Source organism: Aulonocara stuartgranti (genome assembly GCF_965226115.1).
Source record: "Aulonocara stuartgranti genome assembly, chromosome: 9".
NCBI classification, from domain to species: Eukaryota; Metazoa; Chordata; class Actinopteri; order Cichliformes; family Cichlidae; genus Aulonocara; species Aulonocara stuartgranti.
Window position 1 is genome coordinate 28,408,935 of NC_138960.1, and position 21,010 is coordinate 28,429,944.

The following is a 21,010-nucleotide window of genomic DNA, read 5'->3' on the forward strand; positions in this document are numbered from 1 at the left end:
AAGTGGAAAAGTGTTAGTGTTTGTCCTCCAGCTTCACTGCTTATGTTATGCTAACATAGCTGTGTCGCTAGCGATCACGTAGCACATCATTATATACCAGCTAGCCCAACTTCAGTAACCCTACAAACGTCACTGCTGTTTAGTTTCCTGTCTTCATTTATGTTGGAAGTGATAGCAGAGCTGTACGTTTGATTTTTTTTCAGAAATCTCTCAGTCAGAACATGCTATATCATGCTTAGGTAACTAGCGAAACTAGCGAGCTAACTTCCGCTAGCTTCCTGCTAACTTCTAACTCCGTTAAATGTAATAACTTTTGTTTTCATGGATGCCTGGAAGTTAAACTTTATAGTTACACCTGGTAAAGCAGCAATGCTGATCGTTTTATTAAAGATGAAAGAATTTAGACAGTTTTTAACTCTAAGTGATGCTGCAGTGTTTGTTTGACATGAAGCATACGGAGCTTAGGACCCAGATTACTCCCAGATTTAAGAGCATCTTAGTCCGACAAATACGACAATAACGATGGCCGCTTGCATGTTCTGCAAAAAAATGTGCTTTGCTGTGTATCTGACGGACAAACACCAAACCAGTTCCACATCACTGAAGTTGCACCATTTTTACAAACCAATTCTGGTTCATCTGTTTCACTCAACGACCGGCCATGTGCGTATGAAAACAAAGGCACTGCGCATGCGCGTTTTACTCCCATTCTATCGCGATATTTCATTTTCCTATCGTTGCCTAACATTATACCGGTATTATCGTGAACGGTATAATATGGCCCAGCCCTATTACAAAGTATTGAGTTGTATTTTTGTTATTGACCAAATACTTATTTTCCACCCTGATTTACGAATAAATTCTTTACAAATCCTACCATGTGGATTCATGGATTTTTTTTTTCACATTCTGTCTCTCACAGTTGAAGTGTACCTCTGGTGCAAATTACTGACCTCTGTCATCATTTTAAGTGGGGGAACTTGCACAATCGGTGGCTGACTAAATACTTTTTTGCCCCACTGTAATGTAGTGAATAATTGTTATGCCAAGCTTTATTTAAGTGAAACAGAGTAAAAGGATTACCTTTGATCGTTATTTTATGGCAACACATTGCCAGATTTGAAGCAAAGTAACAGCTCAGGTCTATTTCATATGCCATTTACTGCTAAAGGATTTGCGATGCTTTAATTGGATTAATAAGTAAATTAAGTTTTCCGCTGCAACTGAGTACATGCACTTGGATGAAACACAACCTTAGGTGGCAGGTAGCGAGGGTGTTTTCCCAGAGAGTTTCTGGCCGTGTGCCCAAGTCCGGGCGACAGGCCAGCTCCTCTCACTTACACTCATATTTGTCATACCTCGAGCAAGCACATGAGGTTGACCTCTTGTTTCTGACATGATGTTTCGTCTTTACCCACAGAGGTGCGAGCTCTGTCCCCACAAAGATGGAGCGCTCAAGAGGACGGACAACGGAGGTATGCTTCTTCTCAGCTGCGCACACACACTCATACATGCTGCCATCTGTGGTTAACCTCTTGTGGATTTTGTCATTAATTGCATGTCACCAGCAAGTTTAAGGGCTGTAAGCATGCTGGGAGAGTTATGTTGCTGTTTGTTGTATGTGCTGCCTCTGTAGCGTCCTTGCCAGTCCATGTTTTATGAGGGTGTGTCAGTGTGTGTATGTTTATGGGGGGGCGGGACAGGATGGGTATAGTGCGTAGCCTGTGAGGAGTCTCCACACTGGGTTCATTGGGAGGTCAGCTTGTTGGAGACTGTAAATATTCTCTGTGTGTGTGTGTGTGTGTGTGTGTGTGTGTGTGTGTGTGTGTGTGTGTGAGAGAGTGAGAGAGTCAGGCTGAGAGAGGCACAGCTGTGGGATTGTGTCCAGGCCTGCAGGGAGGCATCAGGACAACACTAACACACACCATTTTACTACTTTCTCTTTTATTTTACCCTTCCCATGACCCCTCTCTCCCTCGTTTTTCCTCCCATTTTTCTTTCACAATCTTTTCCCCAACTCTGTTACTCCGCTCATCAGTTCCTCTTCACTTGTTGATCTGTGTGGTGGTAGTTGTTGTTTCAGGTGGGACCGTAATAAAGCAGAGCAAGGTCTGAAATGGGTATTTGATCCATCATGTTAACATATAGCAGACCGAGAAAAAAGGAATAGCATAGAAAGGCAGAAATTCAGTCTTTATCCGTCTTCCCGGTCTCCATTTTACAGCTTAAGGTTAAAGATGATCATTTTCAATCATCATCTGTCTTCATATATTTAATTGGGACCCGATTGAAACACATTTGGTTCTCACAGGTTGGTTGTAAGACATGTTAAACTCGAGGCAGCAGTTTGAAAACTTCAGGTGTTGATTTGGAGCGTCATTGTAAAGTTTATAACTGTACTGTGACAGCAGAGACCACATGGCTCCTAATGTTTCAAGTGTTTATCAAAGGAGCTAATAAGCCATTATCAGAAGCTCGCAGCCCTTTGCCTCATTTTTAACTTTTGTCTCAGCACGGTGGACTCTGTTAACTTCTTGACGTCACAGATGTCGGTAAAACGATGCTTTGTTCGGTTCTTGTGGGATTAAAGTGCGAACGCTGAGTTTGAGGAGGAAGGTTGTGCCAGTTTTATAGTCCTGTTTTATAGGCCTCTTCCAGATTCTTGGAGGGACTTCAAAACAACAACATGCCCCCATTTTACACTCGCTCCCTCCCCTGTGTCCCGCCCTCTGCCCTCCTCCCCCTGTCCCGCTCACCAGGTCAAAGGCAGGTCAGGGGTTCAACTGTAAGTTTAAGCCTGTTTTTGTTTCCGCTATGGGGGGAAAAACAGACACCTCCAGTGTAGCAGGAGACTCTCACCTCCATCTGACCTCCTGTTCACCTCCTCCAACTCCTCCTCAGCTCGTCGTCAATTCTGCTGCCACTCCACCATGCCTATGCCTCACTGTCATTCTGCTGCCCCCAGTTTGTCTTCACTGACAGGAAGCTGTGCATGTGTTAAGGCTCAGTGAATGGCTGCTTAGGTCGATGACCACCAATTTACAAATTAAAGCATTTGAGATTCTAGATCGAAACTCCAAGAGGTGAGGTTCACACTGACTTATCAGCAACCCTAAAGTTACATTTTTGTGTGACACTGCACAGCTTTAAAGGAGATGATTTATATATAATGTAGCTTCAACTAGGGGATAACCTTAAAGTTGAACTTTGTTGACATAATTTGCTGTTTAAAACAGGTGATAAATGATTGCAATACTAAGCATAGCACAAAATGGTAATAATTGAAATACTGTCACATTGTAAGTAAAGTGTAGTGTAACATGTGTAACATCATATCATAGTGTAACATCATATCATGGGGTATTCCCACCTCTAGATTCAGCATGGTGATTGGGAAGGGCCCACAGTGGCTGTGTTGGTTTGGGCTTTTAGTTTCAACCATTAAAAAACAAATAAAAGAAAAGTCAATTTTGTGATTGACCATCAGATGAAATAGTGTTTGTCCTCTGGGTTTACTGTGTCCACTTCCCACGTAAAGCTTTACTATATTGGGAAAATTTGAAACTGACAAAATGAACTTCGCTCACATTTTATTACTTTTGAGGACTTTTGCAGGCGGTTAACATTTCTACTTGTAAACTGTGAAATGTTACCACAAATGACCTTTGAACCTATATCTGGTAGACGTAGAGGGTCTGATAAGTCTTCTTTGTGTATCTTTACAGGCTGGGCCCATGTGGTTTGTGCCCTTTACATACCTGAGGTGGAGTTTGCTAATGTGTCAACTATGGAGCCCATAGTACTCCAGTCTGTGCCACATGAGCGCTACAATAAGGTAACAAATGTATCTATGCTCTTAGACTTTACAAAAACAGATGTATAATGTCATACTGTGAGTAATTAAGTCCAGCCGTTTTCACACGTGCACTCTGGTTGGGATAATGTCGGGAGAACCGAGTCCAGGCGTTGTCTGAAGTTGCCGTTTCTCATTTGTAGCACCCAACAGGGCATTGTGTGTGTCATACGTTTTCTCACTACTGGAAATATTCCCTTAAGTGAGGTGGAGCGCCTGGGTAGATCGTGCAGGAGGCACTTCACATGGCCCAGATCAGTCCCTGTGAAATCTCTGAATAATTACATAGACCTTCTGCTGTCGCTCTGGCAATGGAAAGTCCATTTAATGTCCAATCATCTGAAGTACATGTGTGAAAATGGCTTATGTGTTTAAATTGAAATGGGTTTCCCTAACTGTATGTTTGCGTGTACAGACATGTTATATCTGTGAGGACCAGGGGAGAGAGAGTAAAGCAGCCACTGGAGCCTGTATGACCTGCAACAAACATGGCTGCAGACAGGCCTTCCATGTCACATGGTGAGACTCACTTGCATCGCATTAACCTCACTTGACAAAGACACACTTTGTTTCTTCAGCTGTTCACTCGCTTTTAAGACCTCTAGCTTTTAATGCTGACAGCACTGGGCAAAAAAAAAAAAATAGCATGCAAGAAAATATATATTGAGTAACTTTAAATGTTAATATTGCCAACATGACCTTTAATGGTAGTTTGCTATGATTGCTTGTCTTACATTAGTTTAAGAGCTGAGCGCATTTATCGACCATTATAAATGCCAATACCACTATATCTGCAAACAGCTAGTATTGGCCGATGTATCGATATGCTGGGCTCTAATGCTAACCGGCTAGCAGTAGTACTCTTTGGTAATACCACTTTGTTTTTCAAGAGGCAGTAGGGACTTACTAAAGCACTTAACTTGCCTATCAGTCCAAAATGAAAGGAAGAAGTAGTTCTGTTCTTACAGAGTGCATATTCTAATGGATATTTCACATTTACATTGGAGCAGCTGTGTAGCATTGCTACCAATGCTACTCATAGAAATCATCCAACAGCTAGCCTCTGTGGTAATTTCCAGGAGAGGCTACACATCCTCAGTTTCCAGCAGGGTCTTTGCTGTCACAAGTCCAGGAAATGAGGTTGGGTTAAGAAGTTGAAGAAGTGATAGCAGCTGGGTTTTGCATCCATACTGTTCCTTAATGGGATGCTAACTAGCTAATAAATTGGATTACGTCCTGCAAAACATGCAGCGGGAGTTTCTGAACTCCACATCTCAAAATGAGCTAATTTCATATTGTGCTGCTGGTAATGTAGCTCTGGGATGTCAAGCTTGTGTGTATTTGGATAAGTTTCTAGTTACTCACAATTATTAGTGTAGTACTGCACTGAATCTGCATTGTTTTCTCCAAGTAATTATGCACTGCTACAATCTGAGTCGTTATTCAAACACTTTGAAAACGTTATTCAAAGTTTGTGCAATGAGGCACAATCACGATGAAAGTTGTTTCAGTATCTCTGGGTGATGTAACAGAAATGACAGTAGCCCTGTTTTAGAAAAAGGAAGTAGACCTTTTATTTTCCTCTTTTTCTTCTTCTCTTATTTTAATAAATATTTCTTCATCTTGTCCAAACCAGTATTCCTCTTCTTCGTGTACAAATCATAATTTTTTTTGTCGACTGTCTGAATTTCCCCCCACTACTCTCCACCACAGTGCCCAGTTTGCAGGATTGTTATGTGAGGAACAGGGATCAGATGCAGACAATGTCAAATACTGTGGATATTGCAAATACCATCACAGCAAATTGGTAAGTGTACTCTCAGATTTTTGTCATTTTCCAGAGATAACTTGCCTATTGTGTCTGTTTTAACAATGTGGATGAGAATGTGTTTTCCGTTCCACTAACTACGATTGGTGATAAGCATGTAGACATAACACACACATCACACAATTACTGGTTTACTTTCAGCACAGTGAGAAATGCCGTTCTTTTATCTCTACTTTTGTGAATTGTACATAATCTTTTCTTTGCTATTTTTCTTCTATCCCCATCTCCCCTCTCATAACTGTGTCCTTCTCCTTAATGCTTTTTTTGTCACATCTTTCTCCTCCTTTTTTCTTTTCCAAACTTTCAAGTTGCCCCCCTCCCTTTAGCCAGCTTCCTGCAACTTTCAAAGACTCTTCCCTCAGTCTCACAGCTTTCTTCTTTTTTCACCTTTTCCTTCCCCTCTATCTGTCTCACTCCATCTAGCGTTATCCGTTCTCCCATCGCACCCTCCACTTCCTCATCTGTTTGTCCAAAGGAAGCACTGGCTACAGTGGACTGGCTTTGCAGTTGCTGGGGCCCTTTGAGCCTGTTGCTATATTAATTGTGTAATATGACTTCTTGTTTTCAATTCAGTGTAGTTTCAGTTCGTTTCCAGAGGGCATCTTCTCATTTCAGTTTAGTTTTTGTTAGTTTCAGTGTTAGTTTTAGTGTTTTAATTATTATCTTTCATTATTTCACAGAGAGCATATGTCAAAGACAAGATATAGGAAAAGAGACAGGTATAATAAAAACACATGAAAGCAGTTCACTCAGTGTTGTAGACATCCAAAGTCTCAGTAAACATGTTCATCTGCGCTTCATCAACACTAACTACAGCCTTGATTGTGACCAAAGACTGCCTAGCCCCATTTTCACAAGGCAAGCAATTGTCAGTGTTACTTTTAGTAAGGAGCTACCCTTGTGGCCTTTCAGGACAGATGCTTTATTTTTAGTAGTTGGTGAAACGTAGTACTAGTGGGGAAAAAGATGTTTTTACATTTTTTAGCTCGCTGAGCCTATTGAACTCTATTGCTGGCTTTTTAAATGTTACCATTTCCTTGGAGTTGACACTAAACTGATTAACACTGTATCAAAAGTCTTCGTTGTTGTGATGTCAATACAAATTTTACATACAGTCGGCAGTTTGCATGTCAAAGCCGAACAACCAAAACAGTAGCTTATCTAGGAGAGGTAGTCTAACCTGTCTGGGTTTGGTTGGCATAGCAACATTTGTTTCTGACTATATCAGAATTGACATATTTTAGTGTGTTTGGCCTAATAAACATTCTACTTTGTAAACAGACTCAACAGCAGCTTCATTGGCTGTGGGTTGGGCTATGCCAAGAAAAAAGCTGCATTAAAAATGGAAAAATAAAATCCCGATAGATATTATTGGCCTGTTACACAGAAAATCACACGAAGGCGGGCCTCTACACACTGGCCAGCTACATGTCACCATCAAGCAGAATTTAGTGACACAAAAGAGCTATGAAAGGGCATATGAAGACAAAAATGTAACATCTGGATACTCGGTGGATGTGTATCCAGAGATTACTCGTGGTGCCACCAGTTTTGCATGCACACCTCTGCATCAGCTGGGGGGAGAAAAGCAAATGTGAAAAACAGGAATGAACTATTATGATTTGTGGAACAATGGTGGGATGGAACGAGAAGGCAGGCTTTGTGGTGTCAACGCAAACACACGTGCACACACATTTTGCAGTGTTAACAAATGCCGATGGAAAGACTCATGCTGTTACATTGATCGCTTATAAATTACTTTGGATGGTGGGGCATAATGTCATTAACCTGGCACTGTATGGATGACAGGAATGTATGAGAGAGAAACATTGATGGAGAAAGCTGAATGGATTTCATAAAATGGCGCTTGATGGATATTTACACCATGTTAGCTACATATTTTCAGTTGAATCGCTGAGTATCTAAATTTAATTGGAAACTTGGATTATCCAGCTTTAGTCTTGATTAAAGAGACATTTACTTCAGGTTGTGTGAATTTATTTCTTTCTGTATTTGAAGATTGTAAATGCACGGTTGGGCATTTCTGGCACACGGGTGATGGTCGCTGCAAAACTTTTACTGTTACTAGCCTTGAACCCGGGTTTTAGTCAGAAAAGATTATTGCAGAAGTAATTTGGTGAAGGAAATGATGAGCTCTCAATTCTGCTTTAGGGTCGAGCCTTGTATTGTAGAAGAGAAGAAGGTTCAATAGTTGCTTCTGAGTGTCAGTTTAACATATAATGCCTAAGGCAGCACAGTTCCTGGTTAAAGATCTGTCTTTGAGTGGTGTGGCTGTTATTTGAGGGCAGCGACAGCAATCTGGCCGAGGCTGAGATTAATAGCAAGACTCCAAATATGTACCAGGAAGTCACTTTAATACTAGTTCAGGCAAAGAAGCTTGAAATCAACATAAATACAACTTTACTTGTAGTTAAGATCTTTACTATTGCCCACTAAGAAAAACCAATTGTTTTCCTACTATGGAGTAGTAATTTCCTACACTTGCTTGACTTTGTTATCTGTTACCGTGAAATTAATGGCCTTAAATGTAATTTTTGAAATTTATTTATTTTTGGCCGTATTGGCCTTTTTGGGGGTTTTGTTTTGCTTTTTTTTGCCTCTGTCACTAAGCTTGCTCCTATAACTGCCATTTTTATATTTTATATGCAATGCTCATTAATGTTTTTTTAATGATCTTTGAATTTTGACTTGTCCCTGAGTTCAGTCAGAATTTATTTATCCTTTTCAGTTTATTATATTTATTTTATTTTTCAATATAAGAGGTTTTTTTGGGGCCTTCTTTTGGCCTTCTGTCTGTGGACTTCATCCAGTAACTTGGAGTTCCTCTTTACCTTTTAGCGAAGGAGCAGGGGCCGGGGTAGTAGGTCTCAAAGCTTAAGTGACTCTTCCACTCAGTGTATGGATAGACCCCCAGACACGGACAAGAAGGTAAGACAGCCTTAAGATCTTACCCTCTCTATGCCTCCCACCCACGATTGTGGCTCCATCAGAAACATACGCGCTCATTGTTACATGCTCACACTGTGGAGGTACAGGCAGATACACAGTATAAACTTTGAGCAGCAGTTAAAATGAATGTTGGAGAATTGCATTTATGAAAAACTTGAAATGTAGTTTTATTCATTTATTTTTAGCTATTTCTATCCAGATGTCCCAGAAAATAAAAAGGCCTCGCTCATATTACGTGCTTTTAACGCGTATGAGTTTGCAGAGCAATTTGTGGACAAGCAGAAGGCAAATGAGACGAAGCTTTGTGGAGGGTCAGTGTAGTCGTGTTGCATATTGATCTGTCGGATTGGCTGTCCTATAGGTTTGTTTTTTACATAAAAGTTGGTGTAATAAAATCAGAAAATGTTTTGTTTTCCCTTTAATATATTTCTAAAAGGAAGAAAAACCAATGTTTTTTGTTTTTTAAATACCACTGGTATGGGGGTGCTATCCCCTACACACTGTTGTTTTTTTTGTTTTTTTAATAGCTGTTTATTTATATATTTTCAAAGAGCCTAATACACATACAGCTAAGTACACAGCTGTGCAGGTAGTGTTTTTAAAATAACCCCATTATCTCCCCTTTTCTCTAAAAGCTCCAACATACCAAATTTGAGCTCAAAATTAAGTCTGTTGTACTATTATGTTTGTATTACTACATGATGAAAATGATTAAAACCCTAGCTACATTTTCCATTGAAATGGATGACTGATGGCCTTGAAAGGAATGGACTTGGTATTTTTTCTTCATTTTTAATCAGTGCTTCTCTGAAGAAAAACTCATGGATTTGATTTTTTTTAATAGCGTCTGAGCTTGACTGTAAAATGTATTTCTTTTTTTTTTTGTCATATCTAAAAACTCATCACTGTTTTCTACTATTTCTCTAAGCATGTCTTTTAAAATCACCAAATTAGTTGAAGCTGATGTCCTATTGAGTGATGAAATTGTATTTCAGAGATCAGGCAGCTGGGGTGGCTGAGCTCCTCTGTGCCTACCAGTGATAACAACTTTAATGAATGTGAGATTAGTGTGACTTAATAACTCACGGCTGTTAGTTGAACATGTAATCACAGGCTGTGTGAAATCTGGATTTTTCAGTCAGTGTCAAGTCATCAATTTTACTTTTTGTTTGTTTGTTGTTGTTGAAGAAATGAACTTGGCGTGTTTGTCTGCAGTTGAAACAAAAAACTGTCAGTAAGATATTTAAATATTTACAGTTTAATAGCACAATAAAATTTACTTAAATATTCAATAAACAGTTTATCTGCCCTTTTTAAAGTTGTATAGATTTTATTATCATTCCCTCTAAACTCTCCAGATCCATGTCCTGTTATGATAGTGCTTTAACTGTGGATTTATCCTCGCATCTTTGATTGTGCTTATCACTGGGAAGAGTTTAGCAGTCCGCAGTGATTTATCAAAACAACGACTCCTGCTGCTCGATGGTGTCGGTGTTGGTGAAGGACTCATTGGATAAAACAAACAAGAACAAATGCTTAACATACTCAGACACTTAAAGCTGTTGTGTTTATGTGTGCATGACTGAAAATACTTTAGGCAAGGCCATCTCAGCCTGTCAGCTCACCACAGAATCACTATCTGACATGAATGAAAGGAGTTTAAAGGTGCTTCAGCCAGTTGATTGTTTCACGTTTTTAATCGGGGTTATCTAACACCACTGCACAGATGAAGAGCAGATATTGTTCCAGAATAACAATAATTTTATATCCTAAAGCAGTTTTCATTGCCGGGAGAGCCTGAAGCGCACACATTTAGTTTCTGCATCAAAGACTGTGAACTTTGGACTTTTTAGATGTGGAAAAAATGATTTCAGTGTCCAATTATAACTATTAACTTAAACTGGTTCATATTTAAAGTCTGTATCAACAGAAAAGTAAATGAGCTGTGGAGCTGTGGAAATATAAGTGCCAATCCAAAAGTAATTTTTCTCTGAAGGTAAAAGCAGAAAAGGAAAGAATTTATTTAAATATACGTCATTGTGTTTAATCTTGAAACCCCCGTAAGTGTTTCAAGAATGCATACCGGAGAATTAATGAATGCATGTTAGAGAAAATCAGCTCGGTAGATTATGTTAGTGACGGTGTGCTGCAAGCGCTTTTTGATGCTTTGAATTTTCACTTTTCTCCTGTTGTTGTGTTTTGTTTTATTTTTTTGTTTTTTTTAATACAGAGGGGGGAAAAGAGAATCTATTTTAATTGTGTTAACTTGTAGAAATTTGTGGCATCAGAATTAGAATTGTATGGCACATTTTGTGTGTGTGTGTTTGGCCACGTACTACTCGGTCTTACTGCCCTGGCTTTTGTTAATACTGCCTTATTAGCATTAGAGTATCCCCCCTCCTTGCTCTCTTGCACACATGCGCACATAAACACACCATCCCCATTCCTGGGTCAGAGATCAGTATGCTCAGATTTGTGAGTGTGTGTGCGTTCACATGCCTTTGTTATGTGGTTTGGAGGCTCAGATGTATACCCACCTCATGCTAGACCCTGCAGTCAGCCAAGATCCCCCACGCTGGCCGCATAGAAAAGGCCCGCAGGAAACACACACATCCATACACACACAATGGCTGGTCAGAAATCCTGCAGGAAACTGCACAGGGGAATTCCTGCTAGGCCAGGCCGGATTATTTTCCCCTGTACTTCCTGTTCCTCTCTTTCTGCCCGTCTTCTCTCGCTTCTCCTCACCCCCTGCTCCCTCCCCGTTTGCCCCCAACCCCCCCCAAGACGATGTCCTCCTGAGGCTGTTGTGCTGAATTGTGAAGCCATAAAATATGAAACTACATCAAATTATTAGCAGACAATAGTTTCTCTTCCCATAATTGGTACCGGCATTTTCTATATTAAATAAAACGATAACATGTTACATTTTAAATAATTAATTAATGCATTAATACTTGTTATGCGCGTTACAGCAACGAAAAGTGCCAAAATGTGTGCGCCTCATAGGGCTGTTTGTTTTAACGTAGCTGTACTGAAACAAATTGGGTAGTGAGCTTTTTATTTAAAACTGTAGTGTAGATAATCAAATTTAACATGATTAAATGTTGAATAATTACAGACTGTTGATTGGAAAACAGAAGTAATTTGAAGAAATGAAAAATGTATGTGAAATGAAGTCAGATGAATTGATACATATTAATAATAGAGTCTGAATTTCAATACACATAGATGTAGCGAACAAGGGAATGGAGGTTTCTGTGCTTGTATTCTGCAAACTGTGAAGAGACAGAAGGAAAAGTGTCTTTAAAAGTGAATCTCTCTCTTCGGGGGCACGTGATCAGCATTCGACATAGACGGAGAGGATTTCTGCCCACTGCTGAATTGTTCATTGTTCAGGGGTTTGTTGATAAATAGATGCACTCATCATTACCCGCCACCACTCATATTTACCCCACACAGTCTCAAAGCCCTCTCGGACATGTCAAATGATCAGGCTGCCAGCGGTCAGCGTTAGAGAAAGAGGGGACAGAACATGCTGAAAGGCTTTGTCTCTGCCTGTATAATCAATTGACCTGATTGATAAGAGTGTGTCAGGGTAACATTGTGCATTTGTTGTGTTTCCCACGCCCAGTGCTCTGTGTGTGTGTGTGTGTGTGTGTGTGTGTGTGTGTGTGTGTGTGTGTGTGTGTGTGTGTTATCCGACCCTCTCGGCTCAGGCTCTGTCCATCAACACCTACCTCTGGAATGTTAATGAAAAACAAAAAGGGAATCCCAAAGAATTGACCTCTTTCTCTCCGTCACTCTCCCTCTTGCCATAATCGTAACATCTTTGTGTTGCGGCAGAAGCAGCGTGGATCATTTGTTGTCTGTTTTAAATCGCTACCTCTACCCTGTATTTCTGTTTGTTTTCGCACTCTTTATAGCCAGTGTGAGAGCTAAAGCACATTTCTTCAGGGTAGTTGCAAACAGCTGGTTGATAACTGGAAAAATGGCCAATGAACCAGCATCAGTTGTGATAAAATATAGCTGACTTATTGATTAATAAATGGTGGTTAATTTGTTTCCTGTAAATATAAGCCCAAATGAGGGGCCCTTATGGAAATGAGACTGGAATTATTAATTATTATTATTAAATATTACTAAACCCCATAAACAGTGTTTGGCCAAAAGAGCAGTTTTTAAAAAACTGTGTTTCTCAAAAGAGCATTTCAAGTTACAAAACTCAAATGAAAAATTCAGAGGTGATCTTATGTCTGAAGATATAAAGCCTTGGTAAAAAGCTGTGACATGTGATACTGAAAATGTAGTTGAATCTGTTTTTAACTACTCCAACTAATAGAAGTTAGGGAGTTAATGAAAATAGTCAGGACTGGAACCTGTTTTAAGCTTCAACACATCCTCTGAAATACAGAAACCAGCAGAAGTCCTAACCTCATTAACGGTTAGCATTAACGGAAGCTGGCGTGCGGAGATGTCGCACTGGAGCTGCAATCTACTGATTCGGCTGGTGATGTCTGTTAACTGCCACTCGCAGAGGAAGTCTGGCTAAACTGTCACAATCCGTCTCGCAATCAGTCCTCAGCGAAACCCCGGGTGGGGAAGAGAAGGGGGAGGGGCCGATTATGGTGTTTCGGTGTTGTTGTGACATCGAACATCCCGAGCATGTCGAGTCCCACATCGTCTCTCAGGATCGCTGCGTATTTTCACCATATACCTCCAAGAGTGTGCGTGTGCGCGAGTGCACGCACGTGAGGCTACGTCTGCTAGTACGCACGTACAGAAAAGTGTCAGGGCGCGGGGCGTGCATGTGAGGTGTAAATGCACTGGCACCCAGCCACCACCTCAAGGGTGCGAGAGAGGGGTGGCGGTGTGTGCGCAGGTTTGTGAGGGTGTAAATTGAGCTGTGATGGCCCAAGAAAAAGGATATGATTGGGTGAAGCGACAAGACCTTGCACGCATCAGCACGAGCGCAATGCTCAGCTCTTTACCGCAGCATGCTAAATTGTTGTTGCCTCCTGGTCCCCTTTTATCTCTCTTCCATCACTCTCTTTGTTTTTTGTGGATCGCCAGGCTTTCATCTCAGATTGAGTCTTTGAAATGCACTGCGGCTTCTTTCTCTGCCTCTCTTCACTGAACACACATGCACGCCGACTCGGTCTCCTCCACTTAGGTGCTTACATCCCATCTCATACATTAGCTTTTCCGCCAAGCACTTTTAAACAATGGTCTAAAATGTCCCCATAATCTTTTCTTTTTTTTTTCTTCTTGCCATTTTTAGTCTTTTCCTAGTGTTTCAAATATCCAAAGAACTAAGGTTCTTTTTTCTGGCTTTGTCCTTATTTCTTTCCTCCATTCACTCACGTGCTGAAAACCTTCACTCATCTGTTTTCTCTTCCCTCCCCTCCAATTTCAATCAGAAACATAAGGAGCGAGACCGGCACAAACCGAAACACAAGAAAACCTCCATGGACATGTCCCCCTCCCTCATCCTTCCGAACATCATGGTCCCAGAGAAGGTGAGAGCACCCCTCCTTTGTTTTGGTGATTAGTAACATGTGATTAAATATTAGAGTCAGAGTGGCTTACCTTGATTTATCTTTGTTAAACTCTTATATCCCTAAAACATCCTGTGGCCTTGATGTATTTTTCACTCATCTTTTTCATTTGGCCGTGTTTTTGATAATTTCCCTTCCTGTTCCGCTGTTTTGATTTTCTTGTCCTCCCTTTTTCTCCCAATATCCTTTTTTTTTTTCTCCCATCATTCTCTCTCTCTCCCTCCCTCCCTCCCTCCCTCCCTATTCATTTATTTATTTTTTTAACCTTCTTACAGACCTATAACAGTGGCAATTCAGGGGGAAGTGTCTCCTCTCTGCAAGCGTCTTCGCAGAAGCGATTAGATGAGAGCGCAGCACGTTTTACCAACGCCAACTTTCAGGAAGTGTCGTCTGCTCACTCTGGCAGCAGTTCCAAGGACGCCTTGGCTGCAGACAGCGTCAAGGCTGCGACTGAGGTGAAGAACAAGAAGAACAGCGGTGGAGGTCACACGGTGGGACCGAGGGGTGGCCGCAAGTCTCTCACCTCCTCAGGGAAACCCCTCCCCTCTGCTGTGGTCACCATGGCAACTTCCTCTACATCTGCCTCAGCTTCAACTGGGCCTTTCCATCAAGGTGAATTGATGGTTGCAAATGGATCTCAATATTTCTCTCCCCCCACACACACATGGCAGTTAGAAAAGTGAGAATGCAACGATGGCTCTTCTGGTATTTTTACCCTGCACACCCACAAGAAAAACTGCAAATGCATTAAAATTGCAAAGCGTTATTTAAAACCTGAATGAACTTTTGATTCTCTGGTTTTATGGGTCCGTGTGTGCTGTGTCATTGACTGGATATCAGTCGGGCACCAGACTTTTGTCTCTCGCCGTGATAAGACTGTTTTGTCTCGGCTCTGTAATCTGGGGCCCCGTCTGAGAACAGCCCCGCGCACACAAACACAGGCCGACGGAACATGTGGGGAGGTCATGACGTGAAAGGAGTCACTGTTCACTCCTGTGTGCTCCTGTGTTTTGCGCTGTTACAGCCTTGAAGCCCTTGTCAGTTGTGTGTTTTTGTCTAGCAGAGAAATTGTGCGTTGTGTGCGCTTTCAAGAAACTGATGCAAGGGAGGGCTGCTTGACGAGGAAGGGCTGACTGTAGAGCAGATAGAGAGCATTTGAACTGATAAAATGTCTATTTTTGTTATCTTGTTTCTGTCGCTCTCAAGATGATCGAAAGGAGTGTGTTCTGGAAACTTGTACAGCTCTGATGTGTCATGCCTCTCCTCTCTTTGTTCATTCCTGTCCCACCCGTCTTTCATCCACCCAGGCCTCCTGTTGACCAGTGCCAGCAAGACCCCCTCTGCCGCTTCCTCCTCAGACTTCCTAAGTTTCACAGATTCATCGTTGCGTCCCGGTGGTGGAAGTACCTTCTCCTCCCCACCGTCTTTCAGCAGCTGCCTTGTGAAGCCAGGCTCAGAGGGTGGAGCTTCAGAGGGAACTACAACTCTCTTTGGTTCTCTTATGTCTGCAACCACAGCTTCAGCAGGTGCCACACTTCTTTTTCTTTAAAAAAAACACAACAATATAATTTTTGTTTAACCCTTTAAGACCTACCATAGAACCAAGTCCGCCAGAGCTTATATTATATTTTTACATGCTGTGGAGCCATTTTTGGGAGCATTTCAAGTTGCTATACATCAATACAACCATTATAGCCCAAACTTTAATAATATGTCTGCATTAGGTGCATAGTAATTACATACATTGCAAAAAAGTGCAATAAACTACAAAAAAATTGAAAATCGTTTTTGTTTTTTTAACATATATTTCTAGTTAGAGAAATTTAAGAGGCTCATCCCTCAAAACTGTAAATACAAAAAAGTTACACAAAATAGTTTCCCACCACAGGAAATTTATTTTGAGTGTCTTCATAGTTTTATTTTTGAAATACACCAATTTTTATATACTGCAGGAAAAACGAAAATAAATATTATAGTGCAAATTTGCAAAATAACAGCATATGCATCAAAATAAACTATTTCCAGCAGTGCAATATGAGTCTTAAGCATCCCAGAAACGACACAGAAAGTCATAAAGTCAAACATAACTTTTTAAAACACATAACAAGTAAAACACAAGCTCATAAGGCCCCGATCGTAAAAAAACTACATTTCCGCAAAATGACGTCACTTCCGGTTTCGGGCAGGTCATGCGGTCATGTGATAGTTCGCGCTGATGGACGTAGGAAGTGTTACAAACAGCTGATGGATCGGCGAAGCGTGTTTCTGGAATATCATGTTTTTGTTGCTGCAAGTGATTTTTATGCAGTTTTTGCAAAGCTATATGTGGAAGGAAACTGTGACCTAGGACAAGCTGATGGCATAAGATGTAAGTACAACTCCTCCAGTTTCATATGCAAAAAAAATTATTGCGCTAGCTTACTTGGTTGCAGAGCTACCGGGATTTAAAAATAGTTACGCAAAACAGAGCGTGCCCGCTCCGATCGGCTGTAAAGGGTTAACTATTAAAAATATGTAACAATCACATTAACCAATGGGAAACACTGTTCTTTCTCATCATTGCAGTGGGTGGAAAGCTGTATGAGAATTCCCACAGTCACACAGTGAGTGAGACAACAAGCCTCGTTGGGTCCACTGGCTACAAACGGCCTCAGCCCTCGAGCTCAGGACTGGGGATCAGCGGAGCAGCCGCAGGAGGAGGGGAAGATGGGGTAAAGAAGAAAAAGAAGGGCAACTGGCGAAACAGATTTGGACCTTGCTTTACCACAGACGTGAAGCCTTCTGAGCCCGCACCCTCCCTAACTCTCCCGACCACCTCCACCGCCAACACCACCTCCTCCTCCACCGCCTCGCCTTCCTCCTCTTCGTCCTCAACGCTCTCAGGTCGCCCATGCTTAGTTTCCAGCAGTGGATTAGGGGTTGGGGTAGGAGGAGGATCAGGAGGTGGAGAGAGGGGGCTGGGGGTCATGGGCGTGAGCGGTGGGATTCAAAAGTCGCCGTCACTCCTCAGGAATGGGAGTCTGCAAAGCAACAGCAGCTCTACAACCACTGGGTCAGGTAAGGACGACTGAGAAATGTGACGCACAGCAACGTTTCACAACCCCTTTTAGAGTTTCGGAGACTTGAAGCCCGTCTGTCAGTTCTCATGACAGAATTAGCTTTATAGTTTCGCTGTAGCTGAGCGAATAATGAAATCAATTTTGGCAACTGAAATGAGGAACCGTGCTGGTTTCATTCAAGATCTATGGGGTAGTTGTGACTTGTAAGACCCCATTGTGCTCTCCAGTTTCATTACAATGATCAAAAGGAAAGTAGTTTGTGTGAGGCATTGTTGCAGCAGGTTTTCCAGCTGCTGAATGTAACACACCTGGGCAGCATATTTTAAATATTGACAATCAGAAATGGCCAGAGCCGGTGACACCTCCATGTTTGTGTGTAAGAGTGTGGGTCTGTGTGTTCCTGCACACACGTGGAAGTGGTCTGTATGCCTTCTTTTTTTGTTGTTGTTGTTGTTGTTTTTTACTTTCTCATCGTGTGTTTTCAGTTGCTTGGCAACTGTCTTTATGCTTTGGAGTTTCCCTGATGGAAATGGCTCAGCACAGCCCGCACATCCCACATCTCCCTTTTCTTCCAGAATCATCACCCTTTTGTTTCTCCCTCCTGCTCTCAGCTGCTCACACCTACCTGCCTTCTGCATACAGAACCAACACTCACCTGTTGATGCTGTGTGCACCTGGAGCTCTTAGTGTTGACACCCATACACGTGCACGCAAAGAAAGTGGACATGGTTATTTAAATTCATGCTACGGATGAATCCACTGATTAAGCTCAAATCCGTTGCTGATCACTAGGCTGACTTCTGTGAGTCTTTATCTCATATTTAGGATATTTTTGATTTAAGCTTTTCTAAATTGTCCTTTTTCCCTAGAAGTGATCGTTTCGAGTGATTGATTAGCCCTACATCTGTTCTTGACCTGTAGCTTTAAAACTTGTAGCTGTGATGAGTATTGGACATTGCAGCTCAGCACCAGATGGATTGGACTGCAGCGTTCACAGAAAGCGAAGATTCAGGAGTAATTATGTTGTTTGCAACAGAGCAATTTGTAAAATGTGAAAAATGATGAGATTCTGATCAGAAATGTGTTGCTAGGCATTGGATGGTTGGCGGTCTTGATTTGCATTGTGTGTGTAGGAGTCGTACTTTTAATGGGAATGTTGTATTCTTGCAGCTCTCTGCCTGAATCAAACCAAAATCGTAACCATTCAAAGCTTAAGTGTGTTAAAACTACAGTCTTCACAAATACTCATCTTCTGTTCTGCATTCAAAGGTGGGTTTACTTTATATTTGAGTTGTTTTGGTCATGAGCGGGTGAGTCAGAGGACTGGTTCTGTTTGCTTTCTGAATTTAATTTTTTGCAGCAGAGGTGGTTGAGCTTGTTTGTGATTCCACATCCATTTTACTTTCTGGTTCTTTTTCCTTGAGCAGTTGGGGGCATTTCGGGCTTCAGCTGGCGAGAGAAGATAGGGCAAACAGTGGTGGTTATGTATGACTGTGCATCATACGTATGCGACTGTGAGAAATTAAATCATGTGTTCTTCTTCCTACTGTAAATATTTAGCCAGGGGTTAATGCAGGGCAGTAATGGGGAGGATCTTGGTGTTTATCTCCCCCTCCTCTGTCCTGTCTGCTGACTCCACCGTGCTGATGGATAGATAGTTAGCCTGATAAATATGTGGTGTTGGGTGGGGAGAAGCAGGGGGTGAGATTTTGGCTGGGTTAATGTTTGATGGCAGCGGGGTCACCGATGGGACGGACAAGCTCGCAGTAGTTTTGGTGTGTGGGGGAGGAGAGACGCTGGGTGAAGCAAAATTTATTCACACTGGTGACTATGTATGTGTTTAAAGAGAAGAAAAGCAGACAAGAAAACAAAAGATATCATTTATTCTTATATTTATTAGCTAATTTATGAGATTATTTTTACCCCTAACACTTTTTAAAAAAAATGAATTTCCTCAATTATCAGCAGCTTGGTGTCACCTCTGCAGAGCACATGTGAGAGGTTGTGAAAGCAAGGAAATACTCTGTGAGCAGGATTTAATTTAAATAACAAATTAAGCTTAATGTTAAAATATGAGCATGTCTATTATTAAAGTTTGCAGGTGTGTAATAAATAAAGTAACATCAGAAGAAATTATTTAAAGATTCACAAATGTCAGTATTTTAAGGCAATACTGGAAAAATAGATAAATAAATGTAAAAAATCAGTAAATGGAGATTGGTTTGTAATTAGTACTTTTTTGGGGGGATATTGTGTGATATTGTGCCACGTCACAAGAAACAGAGAATTTATTATAAAAAGGGACATTTAAAAAATAATATATATTTTTAATGTAAATCAGAATATTTCCAGGTTTTTCACTAAACTGTAAACAAACTGTAGCAAATGAGTTTCTAGTGTTTAAAAAAAAATAGTAGTTTAGAGACCTGAATATGCCTCTTCTTATACTTATTGTGGAAACTGTTAAATTTAGTTTGCCGTTGTTGACTCTGAAACCGACACGCCTTTATCAGTCTACCACAAACCCACGTACATTTTCTGATGCACACACTCGTTGTGCGTGTTACAGTTGCTGTCCGTGATTTGGCTCTAAATGCATGTCTGTTTATCTTTGGTGGTAGAAAATTGTCAGAAAAACAAAAGGCTTTCTGTTGCTGAGATGTTTGTCTTTACATAAACATCTCCACGTTTAAACTCTGATGAAGTAACTGTCTGCAGTCTTTGGGAAAACAAGCTGCAAGGCTCCAGGAGAAAAGACACTGAATCAGACGTTAAATAACAGAATGTGATGGCATGCACTTTGTTTAATTTAATGTCATCTTTTTTTATATTCTGCATATAGACGACACAGATTTCTTCGTGAGATAATATCGGCTCGAACTAATCAAGGTGGATGTTTTTCAAGCTTACAGGCGTAGTGAGCAGGAAGGGAAAAGGAACAGGAAAGCTGGGCGATGGAGGCTGTTGTGCTTCAGGGGCTTAACAGTATTGATCATACAAATAGGTTATAAGTTTTACAAGCTCAGGTTTGTTTGTGTGTAAAGAAATATAAATATATATACTTTTTTGTTCTTTGTCTTCTTTTGAAAGAATCTTGCCACGAAAAGCAGTAATTAAATCTTAAAGGGAGCAAAAATACAGGTTAAGGTTAGCAAGTCCTCGTGATGAACAGCAGCTTTGTTTTGAATGGCCCTAATACACGTTTTTCAGATTATTTATTTATTTATTTATTTATTTATTTATTTAATTGTCAGCTCAGCCCGAGAAATGTTAAACCTCTGGTCGATCTTGTAATCTACTTTTTGGCTAATTCCTGTGAATCAATAAATTTGGAGCAAAAAGAAAGAAAGAGTTTAGGAATTATAATAATTGTAGATGTTGAAAATATAATTGGTGTGCACGAGTAATTCAGTGTACATGAATTTAGTGTACTTGTTAAATTTGCGGGAATATTTTCATTAAAATTGTATGAGTTTGGGGAAAAACTTGGGTTTAGTTTGGTGATCTAATTCAGGAAAATAAATTAAACCCCTTTTTTTTTTTTTTTTTAAGTGAGGATCAAATATTGCATACACGCACTGTGACACATAAATGACATTCAATTTTGGGACATTTAAATTACCCTCTGTATTATTATATTATAATGGAAATTTGAATTAAAATGAACCTTTCCCCCCCCTCCTCCTGTTTCCTGCACTGTTTTTGCACCATCCCTTTGTGTGTAACCCATTTCATCAATGGC

The 21,010-nt window shown here is 40.8% G+C and overlaps 1 protein-coding gene across 3 annotated transcripts in view; it reads left to right on the forward strand.

Annotated features, from left to right (window-relative positions):
* Positions 1-21,010, forward strand: part of mllt10 (MLLT10 histone lysine methyltransferase DOT1L cofactor) — a 53,808-nt gene that overhangs the window by 15,099 nt on the left and 17,699 nt on the right. For 2 of the 3 annotated variants that reach the window (XM_082546280.1, XM_082546281.1), the window contains exons 3-11: positions 1,421-1,475; positions 3,726-3,835; positions 4,269-4,372; positions 5,567-5,660; positions 8,541-8,630; positions 14,072-14,170; positions 14,485-14,821; positions 15,517-15,735; positions 16,775-17,266. In XM_082546280.1, the coding sequence (XP_082402406.1) occupies positions 1,421-1,475; positions 3,726-3,835; positions 4,269-4,372; positions 5,567-5,660; positions 8,541-8,630; positions 14,072-14,170; positions 14,485-14,821; positions 15,517-15,735; positions 16,775-17,266 (1,600 nt within the window). The remainder of the gene's footprint in view (positions 1-1,420; positions 1,476-3,725; positions 3,836-4,268; positions 4,373-5,566; positions 5,661-8,540; positions 8,631-14,071; positions 14,171-14,484; positions 14,822-15,516; positions 15,736-16,774; positions 17,267-21,010) is intronic. The other variant, XM_082546282.1, reaches the window with a different exon arrangement.